The sequence below is a fragment of the Camelus bactrianus genome, chromosome 13 (assembly GCF_048773025.1).
Source record: "Camelus bactrianus isolate YW-2024 breed Bactrian camel chromosome 13, ASM4877302v1, whole genome shotgun sequence".
Taxonomy (NCBI): domain Eukaryota; kingdom Metazoa; phylum Chordata; class Mammalia; order Artiodactyla; family Camelidae; genus Camelus; species Camelus bactrianus.
The window spans coordinates 75,755,006-75,774,606 of record NC_133551.1 but is presented as its reverse complement, the minus strand read 5'-3'; the positions used below and the strand labels follow the sequence as shown (position 1 = coordinate 75,774,606).

General features: G+C 52.8%; 1 protein-coding gene across 5 annotated transcripts in view; it reads right to left on the bottom strand.

The window, feature by feature from the left end:
- Positions 1-19,601, bottom strand: part of ACOT7 (acyl-CoA thioesterase 7) — a 90,630-nt gene that overhangs the window by 26,199 nt on the left and 44,830 nt on the right. For all 5 annotated transcript variants that reach the window (XM_074377566.1, XM_045518579.2, XM_045518580.2 and 2 more), the window contains exons 6-7: positions 18,380-18,466; positions 231-347 (exon numbers count right to left, since the gene is read on the bottom strand). In XM_074377566.1, coding sequence (XP_074233667.1) covers positions 231-347; positions 18,380-18,466 — 204 coding nt within the window. The remainder of the gene's footprint in view (positions 1-230; positions 348-18,379; positions 18,467-19,601) is intronic.

Sequence of the window (19,601 nt, the reverse complement as noted above, 5' to 3'; positions counted from 1 at the left end):
AGGATGAGTTTACACTGCTCTTTGGTGGGATAAAGGCCCCAATCACATCTAAGTCATAGATTCTACCAGACTGAGAAATCAGCAAACTGTAACTCCACAGGTGCATCACCTAAAGCAGAGTTCAATGCTTGTCTGGCAAATGGGCAGAGACTATGCAGGGTGAGCCAAAAGCAGACTGCAAAGGGCCCAAGAAGCCAAGCAGCCCCTCTCGGCTGGCGGGGGTCCGTTACCTTTTCTGATCTTGTCGTGAAAGTTAATGGCGTCCACAGAAGCTGTGACTATGTTGGTCTTGCAGTGACGGGCGGCCACGATCCCGGCCACCTCGTCCATGAGCTTCATGGTGACACCTGCACAGAGGAAGGCACATGGCAGGTTAGACACTGGGAAGTGGGGCCAACTGTGTGGCCTGGAAATAAGTCATCAGAAACAACGTCCCCAGTCCCCAGCAGCAGGGCTGTGGCTGGCGCTGGGGCAGGTGCAGGATGGGGGCAGGTCGAAGCTCAGGCTGAACACCTGGCTTCCTCGGGGGACAATAACCATGCTGAGGCTCTAGGCCACCAACAAAGCGACAACCCTTTCCCCAACTTCTGCAGGTATTCTATCCTGCCAGGAACATTTTGCTACCCCATCCGCTGGGAGGGCCGAAAAGAAAGCTGGATGACAAGTGCTGGTGAGAATGTGGAGAAATCAGAACCCTCTACACAGCTGGTGGGAGGGAAATGGTGCAGCTGCTTTGGAAACAGTTTGCAGTTTCTCAAGAGGCTAAACAGAGTAGCTGCATGACCCAGCAATTCCACTCGCAGGTATACACCCAAGAGAAAGAAAAACCCACATTCACACAAAAATGTGCACACACATCTCACGACAGCCCCAAAGTGGAAACAACCCTGCACACCCACTGCCGAAAGGACAAAGGAAAGGGGGAACATCCATCAATACATCGGAACGTTATTCGTAGGAACGAAGTTCTGACACAGCTACACCATGGACGAGCCCTGAAAACACTGCTGAGTGAGAGTCAGACACAAAGGACCACGTACTGCAGGATCCTGGATACATGAACTATCCAGAACAGGCAAGCCCACAGGGCCAGGGAGCAGGCGAGTGGCCGCCCAGGGGTAGGTGATCTGGGAGAAATGGGGAATGACTGCTAATGGGGATAAGAGGTTTCCCTTTGGGGTGATGAAAATGTTCTGAAATTGACTGTGGCAATGGTTGTGTAACTCTGTGAAGACACTGGAAGTCACTGACTTGGAAGGGGTGAGTTGTATGGTATGTGAATTACATCTCAACAACGCTGTTATATAAGGAAACAAACAAAACTAGAAAAGTGGCCTCACTGGAAGGGCACTGCAGGGCCAGGGTGTCCAAACCTCCGGCTGCAGCCCTCTTCTTCGGCTCGAGCTCCCTGACTCAATGAGACCAGGACAGCACACCCGCTGCCGCCCCGCCTCCCCCCAATTCCTGCCCCGCCAGCACAACACGGTACTACACTTCTTATTTCATTTTTAAAACTTAAACCATATCTTTTATTAGGTCCAACTACATGAAACTGCCAATATTCAACCATTTTGGACCTATAGTGATATTGATCCACCTAGTTACCATCAGAAATCTTAGAAAGTTATATATGTTCACCCCAGGACACAGAACGATTTCTAAAAATCCAGAGAGAGGCAGAAAGTCGACTCCACCCACTCATAAAAGCAGGCTCCAGGGAGTCATGCTGAAGTTAGGGCTTGTAGACTCAAAAGCCGGCAGGGCCAGGCAGTGGTGTCAGACAGTGAGGAGGGCTGGCGGGGGGCCCATCCACAGGACGGAAGCTGCTCGGCCCCTCCTACTTGCCCCACCCACCCACCCAGGAACTAGGGCCCAGCACCACCAGACCAATGACAGTTCAAGAGAAGCCTGGAGCCTACATGTTTATGAGGAATCTGCCAATTTTTAAACATCAGTGATTAATTCAAACTTTCTTTACTGTGTAGGGGAGACAAAACACACTATAACTAAAAACAGAACAGAAGCCCCTTCTGTACCAGCCCAGAGAACTTCAGGCACTAAGAGGGGTGTGGGAGACGGGCAGGCCCCTGTCTGGATGGGGGCACCTCGGGGTTTGGTACACTCTTCTCTCTACTTCTGTGTATATTTGAGCATTTCCATAATAAAAAGGATGATTTTTTAAAATTAGGGTTCTTGACTTTAAAATTATGCTTTTATTACCATGACTTTTCTTACCCAGGAATCTGCTGAATGATGGCAATAAAGCCGGTGACGAGGGGGCAGAGGCGTGTGAGTTAGCTGGTACCTGCCACCTTGAAAGACACTGCGTCATTCTGCTCAGTCCACGCAGGAAGGTATCAGCATCCCCATTTTTCAAATTAACAATGACGCTCAAAGTCACACAAGGTCCAGTTCCAAAGAGAGAGTGCAAATGAGGTGCTGGGGAACAGCTCTTTGGCAGAAAACAGAACCACGGGTGCCAGGTGATGTCCCTGGGTGCTGGGGCTCCGGGAGCCCGGCCAGTTAGGGAGCCTCTGGCTTCAAGTGGCTGGGCGCCCAAGGTCTGAGACAAGGAGTCACACCTGACTTTGCGAGGAGTCTCTGTTGGGTCATTTAAGTCGTACTGGAGCTGGACGCGGGCAGCCCTGCCTAAGCCCAGCATAAGTCCCTCCTGGCCTTTCTGTCCGAAGCGAGGACCCTCAATGAAGGTGGGACAGGTGCAGGTTGGCAGCCAAGTCCCTCGCCCTGGCCCCACCAAGGAGGTCAGAACACAAAGCAGCATCCGGGTCATCCAGGTGGAGGGACGTCCTGGCCTCTGAATTAATCACACCCCAACCCCCAACCCCCGACCCCCAACAGTGGTTCAGAGCTTAGACTCCGGAGTGGGATGCCTGGGCATGAGTGCCCCCACCCCCGCCTGGCTGGAGACCCTGACTGGGCAGATCTCTCTGAGCCCGGAGTTCTGCATCTGCAAAGTAGGAGGGGCAACAGCAGCGACATGCAGGTGACGGTGAGCAACAAGCAGGAGGAGCCCCGGGTCCTCTGAGCGACAGCAGCTACAGCTCTGAGACCAGGGACGTCTCATACGGGTCTGATAAACCCAACCCTGACTTAATTCAGGGCTCTGAGTAGAGATCTGTCATTTAGAGGATACACAGAAAAAGAAAGAGACAGGAGAGGTCTCAGAACAGCAGGAAACACGGAGAGACCCACACACACCTCCTCAGGTGACAAAGGTGGAGTCCAAGGCCCACAGACCACCCGCCAGTGAGGTCATGGCTGCGGGGTGTGCATGCGTGTGCACGTGCGTGTGTGCATCTGGCTGTACGTGTGCGCACATGCGTGTGTTTAAGTTTCGTAGAGGGAGTGAGAGAGCCCACAGAACGAGTTTTCCTAGGTTGAGCTGCCTCAGAAAAAATCGAGCTGTTAGAGCAGCTGGACGCGGGGCCCCACTTGCAAGTGGAGTCAGAGCGAGCTGGTGCTTGGAGTCCAGCAGGCATTTCCCAGGGACTTCGTCCCGGCACGTAAGTGATCCACACAGCCCGTTCCGTCTCGGATGCCAGGTGGAGACGGGCACGTCTGTCGTGAAACACTGCTGCAGTGACGGTCATTCACGTTAAGGAAAGGCCAGTCCAGAGTCTAGAAACAGTCGAAGCGAGGGTGACGAACAGACAGGATTCTAGTGGAAATCGTGGGGCGGGGGGAGCGGGCGGTTGAGGGCATTTTAACAGAGGATATTAGAAGTTAACGGCAGAATGTTGTTATCTGAGGCTGTCCTGTTTTACGTGGAGACATGACAAACCCAGCCACATCAGGGTCCTTCTGAGAACAAATGAGACAGATAGGCAGGATGTTTTGAGAGAAAAATGCAGCCTGGCGCAGGAGACGGGAACAGAGCACCGATGAGGGTGGGAGCAGAGCACAGCGGTGTCTGCTAGGTCCAGGCGCAGGCACAGTGCCAGCATGCGGCTCATAGCCCCTCGGGCCGGAAGGCCACCATCTGCTGTTCAGCGATGGCCCCCAGGGCCTGCTCCGTGGCACTGGGGCTCTTAGCAAATATTGAGTGCAGAACGAATAAATGAATGAATGAATGGATGGATAGACGAGTGCTGACTCTCCCTGGACAGCAGCCTGGGGCAAGGGTTGGGGGTGGGCGTTATTGTCTCCGTTTTACAAAGCAGGAAGTGGAGGCACAGACAGGCACGTGTCCAAGGCTCACTCACTCGGGGTAGAGTGGGGACCAGCCCACAACCACAGGGCACCAGATCCAGATCCCAAGATACTGAGACTCTGGATAGTGGGAGAGAGCTTGAGATCACGATGAGAGGTGGGGGTGGCAGTAAAATTAGTGTGTGCAGGGGTGGAAGGTCACAGACCCAGAGCTCCCAGGCCACCGGGGGGAGGGAGAGGGGGAGGATCTGGAGGTTGGAAAGGAAGGGAAAGTTTCTACTGGAACTGCTGCTTAGAATACAGAAAGTACCTACAATTAACCCCTTGTCCAGAAAAGCAGACACTGTTAAGAATGGAAGAATAAACAGAAGTCACAATCAGCTCCTTCAAACCGGAGTTTTGGCCCATTTATCCAAAATGCTGGTAGAGGTTCCACAAGGGACTTTGCTGTTACTAAAAATACTGCAGGATCCAAAGCGTGTGCCGGCCGGGATGGGCTCCGAGCCCAGGGTAGATGGGATGGGGGACACGTGAGCAGCTGGCTGAGCTCCTGATGCCAGCTGCCCCGCCAGCTGCACTGCGGCACCCCAGACCAGCACATCACGGGCCATGGAAGCTGGCACAGGGTGGGGAAGTGCCTTACTGTCCCTGCGGCCCTGACCATTCTAAACCTGACCAACAGCACTGCGGAAGGATTGCCAAGTCAATCAATGAACAAACGAACATTGAACCAACCCAAGGAAGCAGCTCTAACAGCGAGTCCCTGGGCCCCTGTTCGGGTTAAGAATCACAGGCAGTCCCAGGCGGGGTCAGGAGAAGCACGTTATCGAGTCCACAGGAACCCAGAGCCAGGTGTGCTGTGGGTGACTTGTCTGGTAACACAGTCAATGTTCAAGATCATCTTGCTCTCTCACACTTGAAGAGACAGTCCCCTCCCGGGGGAGAACCATGATTAGCCACAGATCCTATAGGAAACACGGGTGTTACACTGACAACCCGCGGGCTGAGTCCATGAGCTCCTAGTGCCCAGGCCAGCGGGGCAGGCATGACCCCGCCGTGCAAGTCTACCACCACATTATGCACCAAAGAGCCAAGGCGCTCCTGGGAAAGAAGACGGAGCTGGTGGAACCTCGCTCCCTGACTTCAGACCATGCTAATCCACAGCACAGAGGGGAGTAAAAGGAAAAATATGAGAGAGAGAGAGGAAAAAATACGTATTCAAATAATTTCCTTAAGTAATTGATAACCATCTTCTAAAATGGGAAAGAAAAAGTGTATTATTGTGAAGGTGCATTAAATAAATTATATAGACTTGGGAAAAAAGATTATAGCCCAAATTGGTCCCAGGTGCTGGGACACGGGCAGCCGGTGACCAGGATGAAGAGGAACCCCAGCATGGCGGGACAGGTCTGCTCGCAGGGGAGGATCTGGGGGAAAGGGCAGGGCCTGAGCTCCAGAAGGCTCTCACCTGGACCATCTCTGCCCACTTTTGTGATCTCTACCTCCCAGGGGGGCCACGGTGGGGTCAGTGGACAGTGACAGCAAGGTAGATTTTAGGGCTCATTACACAGAAAAATGTTCTAGGGCAAAGAACTTAGACTTGTGCGAAATTCAAGGGTTTGGCCTTGCACAGGCAGGGCTCTGGGCCCCTCAGGGCTGGGTGCGAGGGAAGCCGCGGGGTCAGAGCTGGAGGCAGAAACCCCCGCCTGCAGCTCCCGGCAGCCTGTTCTCACAAACGCACCCTCCAGTGTCGCTGCGGAGAAGCGTGACGCATAACCGGGTCCTCTGGGGCCCTGCGTGCAAAGTGCACTCTGGCGGCTACTTAGAGGAAAGGGAACTGATCTCGTAAAACCAAGATTACAGGCGCCTTGGAGATACCGTGAGTTCGGTTCCAAACCATTGCAATAAAGTGAATACAGAAATGAAGTGGGGCAAACAAACAAACAAAACATAAATACAAAACAGAAACAGACTCATAGACATAGAATACAAACTTGTGGTTGCCAAGGGGGTGGGAGGCGGGAAGGGACAGACTGGGATTTCAAAACGTAGAATAGATAAACAAGATTATACTGTGTAGCACAGGGAAAGACATACAAGACCTTGCGGTAGCTCACAGCGAAAAAACTGTTGACAATGAATATATGTATGTTCATGTATAACTAAAAAATTGTGCTCTACACTGGAATTTGACACAACATTGTAAAATGATTACAAATCAATAAAAAATGGTAAAACAAATGAAGCGGGGCAAACGGACGTTTTGGTTTCCCAGTGTGTACTAAAGCTACGTTTACACTGCAGTGCTGACTACTAAGTGTGCAATAGCATCATGAATAAAAAAGCAATGCACACACTGATAAAAGAAGCTTTCCCACATCGAGATAGAGAGAAGTCATTCTGGCTTACACATGAGTTAACGTGAATTTTACGTTAACTAAAATAGCCTGTTTGTGGCCTATCGAACATACATTATACATCTGCTTTAATTATTAAAGAAAAGGGCACACTGACCAGGAGTAAAGAACACCCGTGTTAAAAACAAAGATTAAACTCCCCGCTTCCTGGGACGCCCATGCCGGTCCTCCCTGGGTGATGGGACTCCCTTCCCAGTGCCAAGGCCGTACTGACTCGCTGTGTACCTGCTGGTCTGTTCTTTTTTGGGGGAAACTTTGACGTTTCTTTGTTCTGACCAGACAGAAAACTGGGCTGGAAGCCATGCTTCTCTAGAGCCACACCTCGGAGTCAGCTGGGAAGCGGGCTTCCGGGCTAGTCCTCAGTGTGTCTCAAATAAAAAACTCTTTCCTGTTCTTAGTATTGATTGTTTTTTGATTATTTCTGTCAACAATACCTTAATCAAAAATAATTTATAGCTAAAATATGCTAACCATCATCTGAGCCTTCAGTGAGTCGTAATCTTTTTGCAACAGTAACATCAAAGCCCACCATCCTAACAAAAACAGAAATAACGAAAAAGTTTGAAATATTGTGAGAATTACCAAAATGTGACACAGAGACACAAAGGGAGCAAATGCTGTTGGAAAAATGGCGCCCTCAGACCTGTTTGATGCAGGGTTAACACAAACCTTCAGTTAGTGAAAAAAAAAATGCAGTATCTGCAAAGCACAGTGAGGTGAGGCTCAGCAGGAGGGCTGCCTGTTTAAGGAGGCGCTGACTACGGAGCCCTCTCCTTCCTCGTCCCGGCGAGGGGCAGCCCTGGCCCCACGGCCGCGTGGGTCCCATCTGAGGTCCCCCTGCTCTGTTGCTCAGAGAAAATGGTCCTTGCAGAAACAAGACAACAAAAACCCACATGCTCTCATCCCATTACACACGTTTACAAAGACTGTTACCATAATATACCCTTGTATGTATGACTGTAGACGCCAATACACTACAATCAGCGTGTCCACTGAGAAAACTAAATTTTGCTCACGCACAAAACCAACCAGAAACCCAGCTGCCTGGCTGGTAACTGGCCCTCCCCCTCGCCTCGTCCAGCGGCCCCCGCGCTTGCCGCAGCGCTGCCACTGGGGGCCAACGGCCCCCCTTTACGTTTTCACACTCCCATTAAAAACATCAAGTATCCAAGTCTCCTCAAAAATGCCTCTTTCTTGGTTCCTACTGGAAAACCTCAGCAATTCCTCCCCATTTAGATACAGTGGGTGCCACCACGATGGGCAGATAACTTTGGCAAATTACAGTCTGTCGTGAGCTGTCCTTTCTACCCAAGATTCGCCATTTAAAAGATGACAGCAAAATTGTAGGATCTGCTGTCCTTGGATACTGCACTCATTCCAGGAATTATGGGAAAGAAAAAGAAAAGGCTTGCTTGGCCACGAACACATAAACATCGGGGACCAAAGATATTTCTGAACCTAACATTTAACTGCTTACAGGTTTTTTTTTTTTTTTTAAGTATTGACAACATGTTGACTGGCTTAAAAATAGAGGCTTAATTTTATTTCCCAGGCCCGCTTGGCTGACTGGGTCACACTTGCTGCAAAGCCAAAGCAGCCGCTAGCGGCTCAGAGCCTGGTGCCTCTGACTGCACTGTGGGTGGCGATTTGAGATGCCCCCATTTCTATATTTAATCCCAACTGACGGAGTGTGGGTGCCAGCCTCCTATATTAAGAAAATGATAGTAAGTTCATCTTATTTTAACTAGCCCACCCTTTGGAAATTACAAAGGAAGTTATTCTAGGAGCCAGTTGAGCGACAGCCTCCCTAGACAGCCTGGCTTCTTCCTCCAGGTTCCAAACACACCTGTGGGCGTCTCTGTGGGCCAGGACCAGGGACAGAGGGATATTAATTAAGGTAGCTAATAAAGATTCTTTTTGGCAATTAATGCACAGCGTATAGAGATGCTGGGTTTCTAGCTTCAAGGGGCTGCCAGGCCCTGCTCCATTCCTCACAGCCTCTACCAGGGAACTCGAGAAGGTCACAGTTATATTTGCTTCCTGCTGTTTGAGAATCAGTGCCTCCCTTGTTTTGAACAGGCAACAGGGAAACTAGGGCAGGTGACTCCTGTCCCAAATGCCGCGGAGAGCAGGCAAAGGGTGACAGCGGTCACGCACAAGCCCCGTCCCCACTGCCCACTCCTAGCGGGAGGCTGCGGCCTCAACAAGCTCACGCAAGGCAAGGTCCAGAGCCACCCTAGGAACCACGCGGTTTCTTCGCCATAGACTCAGTGACCGTAGACACAGCAGGCAGCGGTCAGGGATGAAGGCTAATATTGAAGAATTCTATGTTCTTTAAAAAAAAGTTTTTTTAATTTATTATCTTTTTTTATTTTGGGGGAGGTAATTGGATTTTTATTTATTTACTTATTTTTAATGGAGGTGCTGGGGATTAGAACCCAGGACCTTGCGCTTGCTAGGCACACACTCTACCACCGAGCTACACCCTCCCCACCGAATTCTAAGTTCTGATGCTGAACAGGAAGGACACTGCTAGGGGACATCTGCCACGTGTGCCCCTAATGATCCGGCCAAAGAAGAAGCGACAGCTGATTACTGTGGCACCGAAAGCAAAGCAGCAACACGGAGAAGGATGGAAAAGGATGCTCTCCTGCTGTGTGGCTGGCCGGCTTTCTCAAGCAAAATGCTTTGCATTTCAGGAAGAAGAGGGACCCAGATCCACACCTGCCCCCAGCTGGAGGAGCTGCTGAGAGGACCATGTTGGCAGGAGGAAACCAGTCCTGGGACAGGTGTCAGCAGGGTCTGGACCAGGGAGGCAGGACTGCACAGCCAGCCAAGGACGGGCAGGAGGGGCTGAGGTTCTGGACAGTTCACAGTGCCTGGGGTTCCAGGATTGTAACCAGACCGCAGCTCCTGCCCTGCCGTCCGGATGGACAGGAAGCCACTCTTTGGAGCCTTAGCTGCAGAGAGTGTGTTTTCAGAAACAGAGATTCTTAGAAAGTGAGAACTGGAAGGAATGGGGTCATCTCCTGACGCACCTCTCAGCCTCACGATGAACTGGTCCCAAACCGCCTTCACCCACTCGCCTTTGACCCCGAGACCGAAGATCCTCCAAAGGGGGGAACACGCCTCCCTCGTCTCCCTGCTTCCCCTCAGCCGAGGGCTTGACACCCCACCCACCACGCAGCAGGGGCTCCACGTAAATGAGATCTCAAAACTGGAGAGGAGCACCTGTGACTTATTCTGCAGGTTTCAGTGAAATCAACCCCTCCTACAGGTGCCACCGCCCCACGGAAACCGAGCCGACAAGGGCGTCTGGGTGGGAGGCCGCACCCCGCACCTCGTCCCGCCCGTGTGTCACCTGTCCCTGTCCCCCCCCCCCGGGCCTGCCCTGTCTGCCCCTGCCTCTTCCTTCAGGTCCTGTGTGGTCCCCTGGCCTCGGGATCCCAGGCCAGCTGCTGCACATCCGTGTGGAGGACGTGCTGTAGGAGAAGGGTCGCCTCCGGATGTCTCGGGCGGGGCAGTGACCATGTCCTAGGGCCCCACAAAGGGCCGGCACACAGGAGGGGCTCACCAGGTGCTCACTGAGTCAGGGAGCCGTCACCACGGGTTCCCACACCAGGTGCATGCACAGCCACCTCTTCTGGGTGGGGCTGGCCCACTGTGGCCCCCATCGGCTCTGTGGCCCTTTTCCCACACAGGGACCATCTTCACTCTCCAGTCCCTTCCCCCAGCATGTGGCGGGTCTGCTCTGTGAGAGGCCCTGCTCTCAGGGCAGGCATGCGGCTGGGAGCCTTCGGAACAGTGCCCCAGCCCGTGAGCCTCTGTCCTGGGGTGCTGGGAGACACAGAAGCATCCATCCAGGAGTGGCAGTGAGCAGGTCGGGATGGGGGCTATTTTACAGAAGTGGTCAGAAAAGGCCCTTTTCCTTTTCTCCAGAGACCTGAGGACAGAGGGGCAGCTATGCTGTTGTTTGGGGACCACAATCCAGGCAGAGGGAAGAGCAGGTGGAAGTGGGCCCTGCCATGTCCCCCAACCCCAACCCACCCCGTGTCCTGGGAATCTGGAGGCCTTGGAGGGAAGAAATGGCACAAACAAAAAGCCTGGGCTTCTGTTTGGGCTCAGACAGGAGCCACCGTGGGGTCTGAGCAGGCCAGGCCTGATCTGCCTTCAGCGACCTCAGAGACCAAGTAAGAGGCCATTTCTGTGGTAACTCATAGACCCAGAGGCGGTGAGAACTCAGATCCTGATGTTTTGAAGGAAGAGCCCAAAGGACTGGCTGACAGATGAGATGGAGAGCCTTTAACAGAGGGCCAAGCCACCGATGACCGCAGGAATTCCAGCTGGACAACCAGAATGATGGCCTGGCCGCCACCATGGGGCTGGGGAGCAGGGAGGCTGGGAAGAACAAGGGAGCTCCGTGTCTGACATTGATCGGAGAGCCCCATCAGCCGTCCCAGGACCCGTCCTGGAGAAGCAGCTGGCGTCCGAGGCAGGGGTGCAGCTGGGGCTATAAACACCGAACCACCAGCCTAGGCTGGCGTGAGACAGATGAGTCACGGGGGGGAGGGAGTGCAGGGGACAAGGACGGGGCCCCAGACACCTACTGCAGGGAGGGAAAGGAAGGAAGGCAGGATAGCACAGGGATTGGGGGGGGGCCATGGGCCTTGGGGAGCAGGGAGTGAGGCGTGGGGTGGGGGTGAGGGGGCTGATGAACTGTGACGCCAGACCTGCCCACTGGCTTTGGCAAAGGCGGGTCAGAGATGACCTTGCCTGGAGGCAGGTGTCTAGGGCAGGGTCCAGAGAGGACGACGAGAGGGACCAGACGGAGGGATGGGATGGACGGCGTGCAGACACTCCCTGAGGCACCGAGCAGAGAGTGCCGGTCAGTGCCAGGGCGGGTCAGGCAGAGAGATGTGGGCTCCCCTGCAGGAGCGTGGCCACCACGGGGCCCTGTGAGGCGCGGGGCAGAGTGGGAAAGTGCCCTGCCCACCAACCTGGGCCCAACCTGGCAGCTTGATCTGAGAACACCGGAGCCATGTGCCCATGATTCTAACAGAGAAAAAGCTGCCAAGGGCTCAGGACACAGCCACCTGGTGGTGTCAACTCAGACCACCTTTCCAAAAGACTTCTTTCGTTCACTTGATGGACATTCACCAAGTTCCTTCTCGGCACAAGGTGCTCTGCAGAGCACCATGGGAGAGAGGCGAGGAAGGATAAGAAAGACGGGGGTCTCCCGGAAACCAGCGCCAGAGACCACAACCAGCACAAGAGGCAGAGAGAGGAGCAGTCGAGACATGTGTCGTGGCTTCCCCTGGGAGGCAGGGGCTCAGGAAGCAGCAGGAGGAGATTCGCGGTGGGCAGGCAGGAACGGGCGGAGGTGGGAGGACGTGGATGAAGAAGAGAGAGTCCAAGGCGGGCAAGCAAGAGGCATGCTGAGGGAGCGTCGCAGGGCGAGTGCAGGGGGCTGTGAGCCCCGGAGGGAGCAGGGGCCCGTGGTTTGAGAACCGTGAGAGCCACGGGCAGAGCTGTGCTTGGCCGAGACCGAGCCGGCTGTGAGGGGCGGATCAGGGAGGGGAGACCCTAGAGGTGGGGGCCCCAGGACTTGGCAACCAAGGCGGGGGTGGGTGGACAGGCTCCGTGGTCAGAGCGGGGGACCAGGGTGGGGACAGTACGGAGAGCAGGGGCCTGGGGCCTGAGGACAGGGGTGCTCAGGCCTGCTGCCTCCCAAGTCCTCCTTCCTCCTTCCTCCTTCCTGTGGGGAGTTTGTTACTCTTCTCCCAGTTCCAGCGCTTGGGTGTTGTGAACTTTCCTAAGTGTCACAAGCACCAAGCTCCCTGCTTTTTCTCTGAGAACGCCTTCAGCCGCACCCCTGGCTTTGATAAGAAGCACTTCCCCTTTCATTATTTTCTAGCTAATCTCTAAGACCAGCCTTCGCTCCTCCTTTGACCAGGAGTTATCTGGAGGAGTGGTTCCTAACTTCTAGGTGGTTAAGTTCTCCTTACGGACACTTCGGGTTAATGGGTCCCACGACGGGGAATTAACAATTAAAATGCTCTTTGTGGTCACATGCACAATCATATTTCACAAAGTCCCCACTGGATATGAGACAAAAGCATGTGTTCTCCATGGAGCAGAACATTTTCTCTCTCTGCATCTGTAAATAAAACTAATAAACTAAATGCAATTGAAACTACAACAACAGCTAACTTATTAAGTACTTCCCACATGCTGGCTGCTCTCCCTGTGTTATGTCAGTTAATTCTCCTCCCAGGACCCCTTAAAGGAGAGGAAGGTGTTCGGCCCAGGGAGGTTCTGTGAGGGCGGCTGTAGTACACAGTGCCGGGGGCGCCGTTCACACAACGGCTTCAGGAGTCAGGAGAACGGGCAAGTGGGGAAACCAAGAGAAGGCAGGTCCCGGGGCCAGTAGCCCAATGAAGATGCCCTCGGGCCACTGGGGAGGCACTGGAATGGGGTATAAAAAGCCTGTTGCCAGGAGGAGGAGGTCACAAGGGCCGCGGGGCCGGGGGAGTCACGGGGAGAAGAGAAGGAGAGAGGGGGGAGGGGAGGGGGGAGAAGGGGCGCGGTGGGAGGAGCCATCGAGAGTCAGGAGACCCCCCAGGCATGCTCCCCTCGTGTGGGGAGGACCTGTGGGGAGCATGTCAACACGCAGACACCAGGCGCTGGTGTCTCCGCCAGGCCGCTCGGATGCCGCCACAGTGCAGAGGACCGTGGATTCGGCGAGTGTGGGGGCCTCCAGGGACGGCAGGGGCAGTGGTGCCCAATGTGCATGAGAAGAGGCCAAAGCCCAAATGAAGGGCCAGCACAAAAGGAGGAACAAAGAGACAGCAGCAGAGGAAGGAACCCTGTGACAGAGAGACACAGACACCTGGCAGAAATGCAGGTTCTCAGGCCCCTCCCAGACCTACAGACACTTGGCGTGCTCAGAGCACTGGGGGTGGGGCCCAGCAATCTGGAGCAGAGGCTCTGGAGAGAGAGCTGGTTCGCCGGAGCATTAAGCAGTGGAAGGGGGGGCGGTGACAGAACATGTGAGAAAGTCCCAGAAACTGCAGACCAAACAACCTGTTATTCAGAAAAGCATGTTCAGTAATGGAAGATCAGGGAAGATCGGCCCCTGGGGCCAGAGGCTCGAATGAGCAGTGACCACAGCCAGAGGCGCGGCCAGAGGGCGGGGGGAGAGAATCTCCACTCCCTGATTTCTTCCAGACGCTGGAAGATCCTCAGCAGTGCCATTCTCAGACAGGAAACGTTTTCATGTGTGAAGTTCAGAAAAATGACTATTGCGCCCCCAAAACATTAGTTCTCTTCTTTTGTGGTCACTCTAGTGTAACAGACACATCTGCCCAGCTGGACTTGCCCCGCCAGCAGACTGGCCACAGGATGAGAGCACAAGGGGAGGCGGTTTCCTGGGTGTGCCCTCTGCCGTCCTCTGGGCTGGGACACTGAGGCAATGATGAGGCCGCGTGTGCCACACAAAGTGGCAGGGATGGCAGGGCAGATGGAGCCTGGGTCCCCCGCACCACGGAGCAGCCAGATCAGCCCTGATCTCCACAACTGCGTCATTACCCAGGACACAATACTAGTCTCTTATTGAAGCCACTGTCTGGGGCCTTCATCACAGCAGCTGAACCTTCATCTGGTTCACACATGACCTCTTGCCGGAAGCCACTGAAGGATGCTTTCCACCAAAATTAGCAAAGAGGAAAGTCGAAGACCCGTGGATCAAGACAACCAACTGAGGTGAGAAGCAAAGGATGTCCCAGGAGAGCACGTGAGAACAGGCGCAGAAAAGCGCTCCAATCCGGAGGGGTGGGGTGGAGAGTGGATGTCTCCGGGGAAACACTGGCCCACAACTGTCTGCCAGGCAAAACTTCCTAGAGCTGCTGGAGAGGGGCAGGGACTTCAAAGAATATTCAAAGGGAGTGGAGCACAGGGCAACAGCGAGTGACACCAGCGATGAGTCGTGGTGCCCTACTCAGCCCAGCACTGAATGCCGTGCACGTGGGGGGACGGATCTATCCAGGGCACTGAGTCACGCACCAGAAGCAGCAGCCAGAGCTGCTGGGAGGGGGATGGGGGAGTGAGGAAGGACAAGGGGTAGCTGGGTTTCTCAAAAGCCATTTTGGACCATTTCCACAGAATACTTTGGCTTAAAATAATTAATTAAAAAAATTTAAATGTGCCAAAGAAAAATCCACGGCAGCTGAAAGTTCAGAAGTGAGAAATTCACACTGGAGACTCCCTGGGGTCCACCCTCACCCAAGGGCTGGCCACAGCGGTCCTCGACTCCGGGAGCAGCAACGCCCCCTCTCAGGCTGGGAAACCCACACAGAAAAAGCAGAGGGCCAGGCAAGGAGAGCCCCAGAGGAAAGGAATCAGAGCAAAGAGCATCTCAGGGGCTAACAAGGAAGGAGGGAGCAAGACCTTGACGAAGATGAATCAAAGGCACAGACACAGAACCAACCCCACCTTTTTACTGAACCACAAAAGTCATGCTTCGTGATCAAGTTAAAATTCGACTCAAAACACACATTAGGAAACAAACATACCTGAAAACACAAACAATGAAAAGCGACTTTTCTATTTCAGGCAAGCTTTTGTAAAATTATTGTTCATTTTATATGCTGCTACCTTACTGAATTTTTAATTATCTGAGTTATTTTTATCATGCAATCTCTGGGGTTCACTGAGCCATCTGCAAAGACAGGTAGCTTTACTTCTTTTCTGCCAATTTCTGTGCCTTTATTTTACATTTTAGTGTTTCAAAATTTTTATTTATTTATTTAGTGGGGGGAGGTAACTGGGTAAATTTATTTATTTTAATGGAGGCACTGGGGATTGAACCCAGGACCTCATAGCATGCTAAGCATGCGCTCTACTACTGAGCTATGTCCTCCCTCCTTCCTGTGTCTTTATTTTTTCCCTCCTGTTTTACTGCAGTGGCTAAAATCTCCAAACCAATGTTAATTAGCAGGGAGACGTGGGTGCCCCTGCCTCATCCCTGCCCTCAGGGGAAGATGCTCTCAGCGCCCCTTGGAGTAAGATGCTGACTTTAGGGCTTTTATCACATTCGAGAAGTGCAGTCAATTCCTACTCTGACCGAGTGTTTTTATCAGGGATAGGTGTCCAGACGAGACTGCAAGAAGAGCCTCAACACCCCCACAGATAACCGGAGGGGTTCACCCCTTTCAGCGGCGCCACCTGCAATGGGGGAGGTGGGGGAGGGGTGAGCAGGTGGGACTTGATCTTTTTTGGGCTGAGATCCCAGGACTGCCCGGGGGGAGAAAGAGACGGCTGCACACGGATGCACTCAGGCTCAGGGAAGGCGAAGCCAAAAGCCAGGCCAGCGTTCCTGCTCGGCAGCCCTTAAACTCAGAACCGCGGAGAGGCGGCCGGCTCCTCTGCCTACGCATCGAACGGCGTCCTCTGGTTCCTCTTCACTGCCTGCATCTTTTCTGTTCCCTCAGTGAATTACCGCAGGCTCTGTCCATGCGGCCGGGAGAGGGAGTCCTGGATTCCACCTGTGATTTCCAACCCGTCCCAGTGCACCTGTCACCAGCTCAGCGTTGCCAAGATCTGTGGTGGGTGTGTGTGTTTTAAGTGGCAGACAGGAGCTAGTCCTCAAGATGAAGATTACCCAAGGTGAGAAAATCACAGAAAATAAGACGGGGGAACAGTTTTTCAAAGACACATACACGGTGTAGAATTACTGAGTGAAAGCCAAACTAGCATCCACCTCAGTTCACCACTTTCTCCCGAGACCGGCACCTGCTGAATTACAGTTCAGAGAAGACTTTCGTGCAAATGACTTAGCTACCACTCTTGCCGACATATTCTCTCTACAGGAAAATATGATAAAACCACAGTTCTCAGTGTCTTCAGCACGGTGTTTATTTTGTTCCTTCGCACCTGGCGAGTTACTAGCACTACAAGAGATGATTAGGTTTGGTAAAGTTATTAGGCATGATTTTTTAAATCATGGGCACAAAGCCCTGATGAAAACAGGCACTAAATATCGTAAAGCCATCGTGAACACTTCTTTAACACGCATTAAAAAACATGCCTGTTTCGAATGCAGCCACGCAGGCTCCGTAAATGAACACGACACGCTGTAGGTTTTCAGGGGTTCCAATAATTCTCCCACTCCCTGTGTTTCACTGACGCCCCTTAGCATGTGAGGAAACAAGACCGAACTTAGAAGTGTAGACTTTTTACCAAGAAGACAGCGATGATGAAAATGTCAGTTAGTGAACTTCCAACATTTAGACTAAGCAAGCAAAAATTCTAGCACAGAGTTCTGCAAATTTCAGGTAGAATGAAGCTCGGTGAGGCTCAAAGACACTTCTCAGCAGTTACAGAAACCCAGCCTTCGGATGGGTAGGCCCCCAAGAAGGAGCTGCCCTCCACTTCCCTGAGGGAGCCAAGGGCTGGTGAAGAACAAGCCAGCGTGTGAGGCCAAGGCTGCTCTCAGAGTAGAAAGATGCTCTGACTGTCACAGCATTCAGGGGCCTGGAAAGTGCTGTCTATTATAAAGAAAGCTTCCTCCAGGTGGGACTAAGTTAATCAGATCTAAGGGCCAGCATTTAGTCGAAAGAGGGAAGCAATCATGAAATTGAGAAAAGAAATACACTAAAGAGGATTAGCTAAAAAAAGAAACAAACTTCAAAAGTATATCTCAAATCGAGGCCCATTCTCTGATTCTGACAAGCCCAGGGCCCATTATCCCAAGCTTTGGAATCTGAGCCTGACCTGCACCTCTTGTTCACAGGACAAACTTCTACAAAGCACCTCACTGACTATGTGAAACCCCGGAGCCCACACAAAGAATAAGATTGAGCCCTGCTCCTGAAGCATCCCCCCGATAGAAGTATGAATGTAATCTCGCACAGAGTGGTACCAATTGAGCTGGGTTTTGAAGGATGAATAGGAGTTTACTGAATGGAGAAGAAATGAGAGCTTGGCATTCCAGGCAATTGGAAATAAATGAAGAATGCAAATGAATAGCATTGTGCAAGTGTCTTGTCATGCCTGGGGAATGATGAACTGCTCGGGACACCCAGAGGAGTGGTGCCCAAACTCCCACCACCCACACACCACCATCACAACTCTGCCATCACCTATACCACTTAACGACCTTCCCCCTTATGTTTTCCTTTAAATCGACTTGTTTTTTAAAGTTAACTTTAACCTCAACTGAGATGATAATATCCATTAAATTATGGGTTTGATGTGCTACCTATACTCTTCCTAAATCACAGAAAAGTAACTACACACCATTAAAGTAGAAAGTGTCCCTCTGTGAACCTGGAGCTAAGTCCCCTTGTGTCCCAGCCGTGGTTCCCAAGCTGGGAACTCAGAGGCCTGTGCTGTCTGAGGTGCAAGGAAGGAAGGAATACATGCAAACACCAGGGGCGAAAACATGTTTAATTAACCACTTTTGTAGTGGGTCACACTATTACTCCCTGGTGACTTCACTGTCCCCAAAAGGCTCTGCCCCGACCCACGGGCAGCCGCTAAACACCTCGTAGCCACGGGCTCCCAGGGTCGCGTGTGACCCTCCGTGAGGACAGTCATCCATCTGACTTTCATTTCCAATTTTAAAAACAGGCGCCGACAGGGTTTTGCTAATTTATTATGCAGCCTCTTAAAAGTTTAAATTTCTATTTCATTAAACACAAGAGCCTCAACTGGGTCAGACGGCAGCCCGGCTTCCTGGGGGATTCACAAGGAACCAGCGAACAGGATGAGGAAAGCGAGTCACTTATTCTTACCTCCGTGCACAAAGCCGTGCAGGGTGCAGTCGGAAGGCCCCACCAGGTGGATCAGGCTGGACTGGCTGTAGCTGACCGTGTTCGGCTCTGGAATTGCAAAGGAGAGAGATTAGACCTTGGGATTGCAGGGTCCGACAGTGCTGTCCCGATGATGTTCTGCGCGGTCACCAAAGGCATCCGACTGCCATCACCTCGGATGGGATTTCTCTAAGGAAAACAGTGGTCTCAAAATGCTCCAGTCTACGAGGGGGAAGGCTTTCGAGGATTAATCAGTCACTCTGTTAGTAGGTCATGACATTTCTCCCTGGGGACACCCGTGTCCCCAGCGACACCCTGCCCCACAAGCAGCCACTGCACACCTCCTGGCCATAAGCCCCCAGGCTTGCGTGTAACTCCCTGGGGTCATAGGATACACTCACCCATCTGACTTTCATTCCCAATTTTGTAAACAGGTGCTGACAATATTTTAGCAATTTATTATGCAATCACTCAAAAGCTTATATTTCTACTTCATTACACACCATGGTAGGTGGAGACTCAGAACCTGACAGAGACATCGCAGATGTGGCACCCAGGCCCTACCCCGGACCCCATTCTGGGACTCCTGCCAGCCCTCAGTCCTGTCTCGGCCCAGGAGACACAGCACCGAAAGGTCTGCTGGCATTTCCCCTCCCTCCAGGCCAGCCCTCTCGTGTGCCCCATTCATCTTCCCAGAGTGCCAGGTCCCTGGGGACCTCCCTCACCCACTCGTCTGCTGAAATATCTGTATGAGGCTGCACTTATTTTAAAAAAGATGAAATTAAGCCCTGTCTCCAGAAAGCTGACGCGATCCCTCGACACTGACTCCTCTAACAGGTGCGAGTAATGCCAGCGTAGGGTCTCCTAAGCGGACCCCACTGCTGTGCAAAGCCTTCCAGGCAGGGATGACGTCCCTGTGCTTCCTGCCCGGACAACTGGTGCTCAGAAAGGGTGACCCCTCCTGCTCCATCAAGATTAAGCTGCAGAGCTGGCCAGCCCGGGGGGCCCCTGAATGACCAGGACACACTGCAGGTGAAGAAAGGTCCTTCCTATGTTTGTCTGTAGACAGAAAATCTGCAAGAAGTGACATTGCTCAGCAGCCAAGAGCTGGCGGCGTGTGGGGGCTCCCCCCCAGGCGGGGCCTGGGTCTCCTGGGCATCAGCTGTTGCCTCCAAGATGTTGTTGGCACTCTTCCACGTGAGTT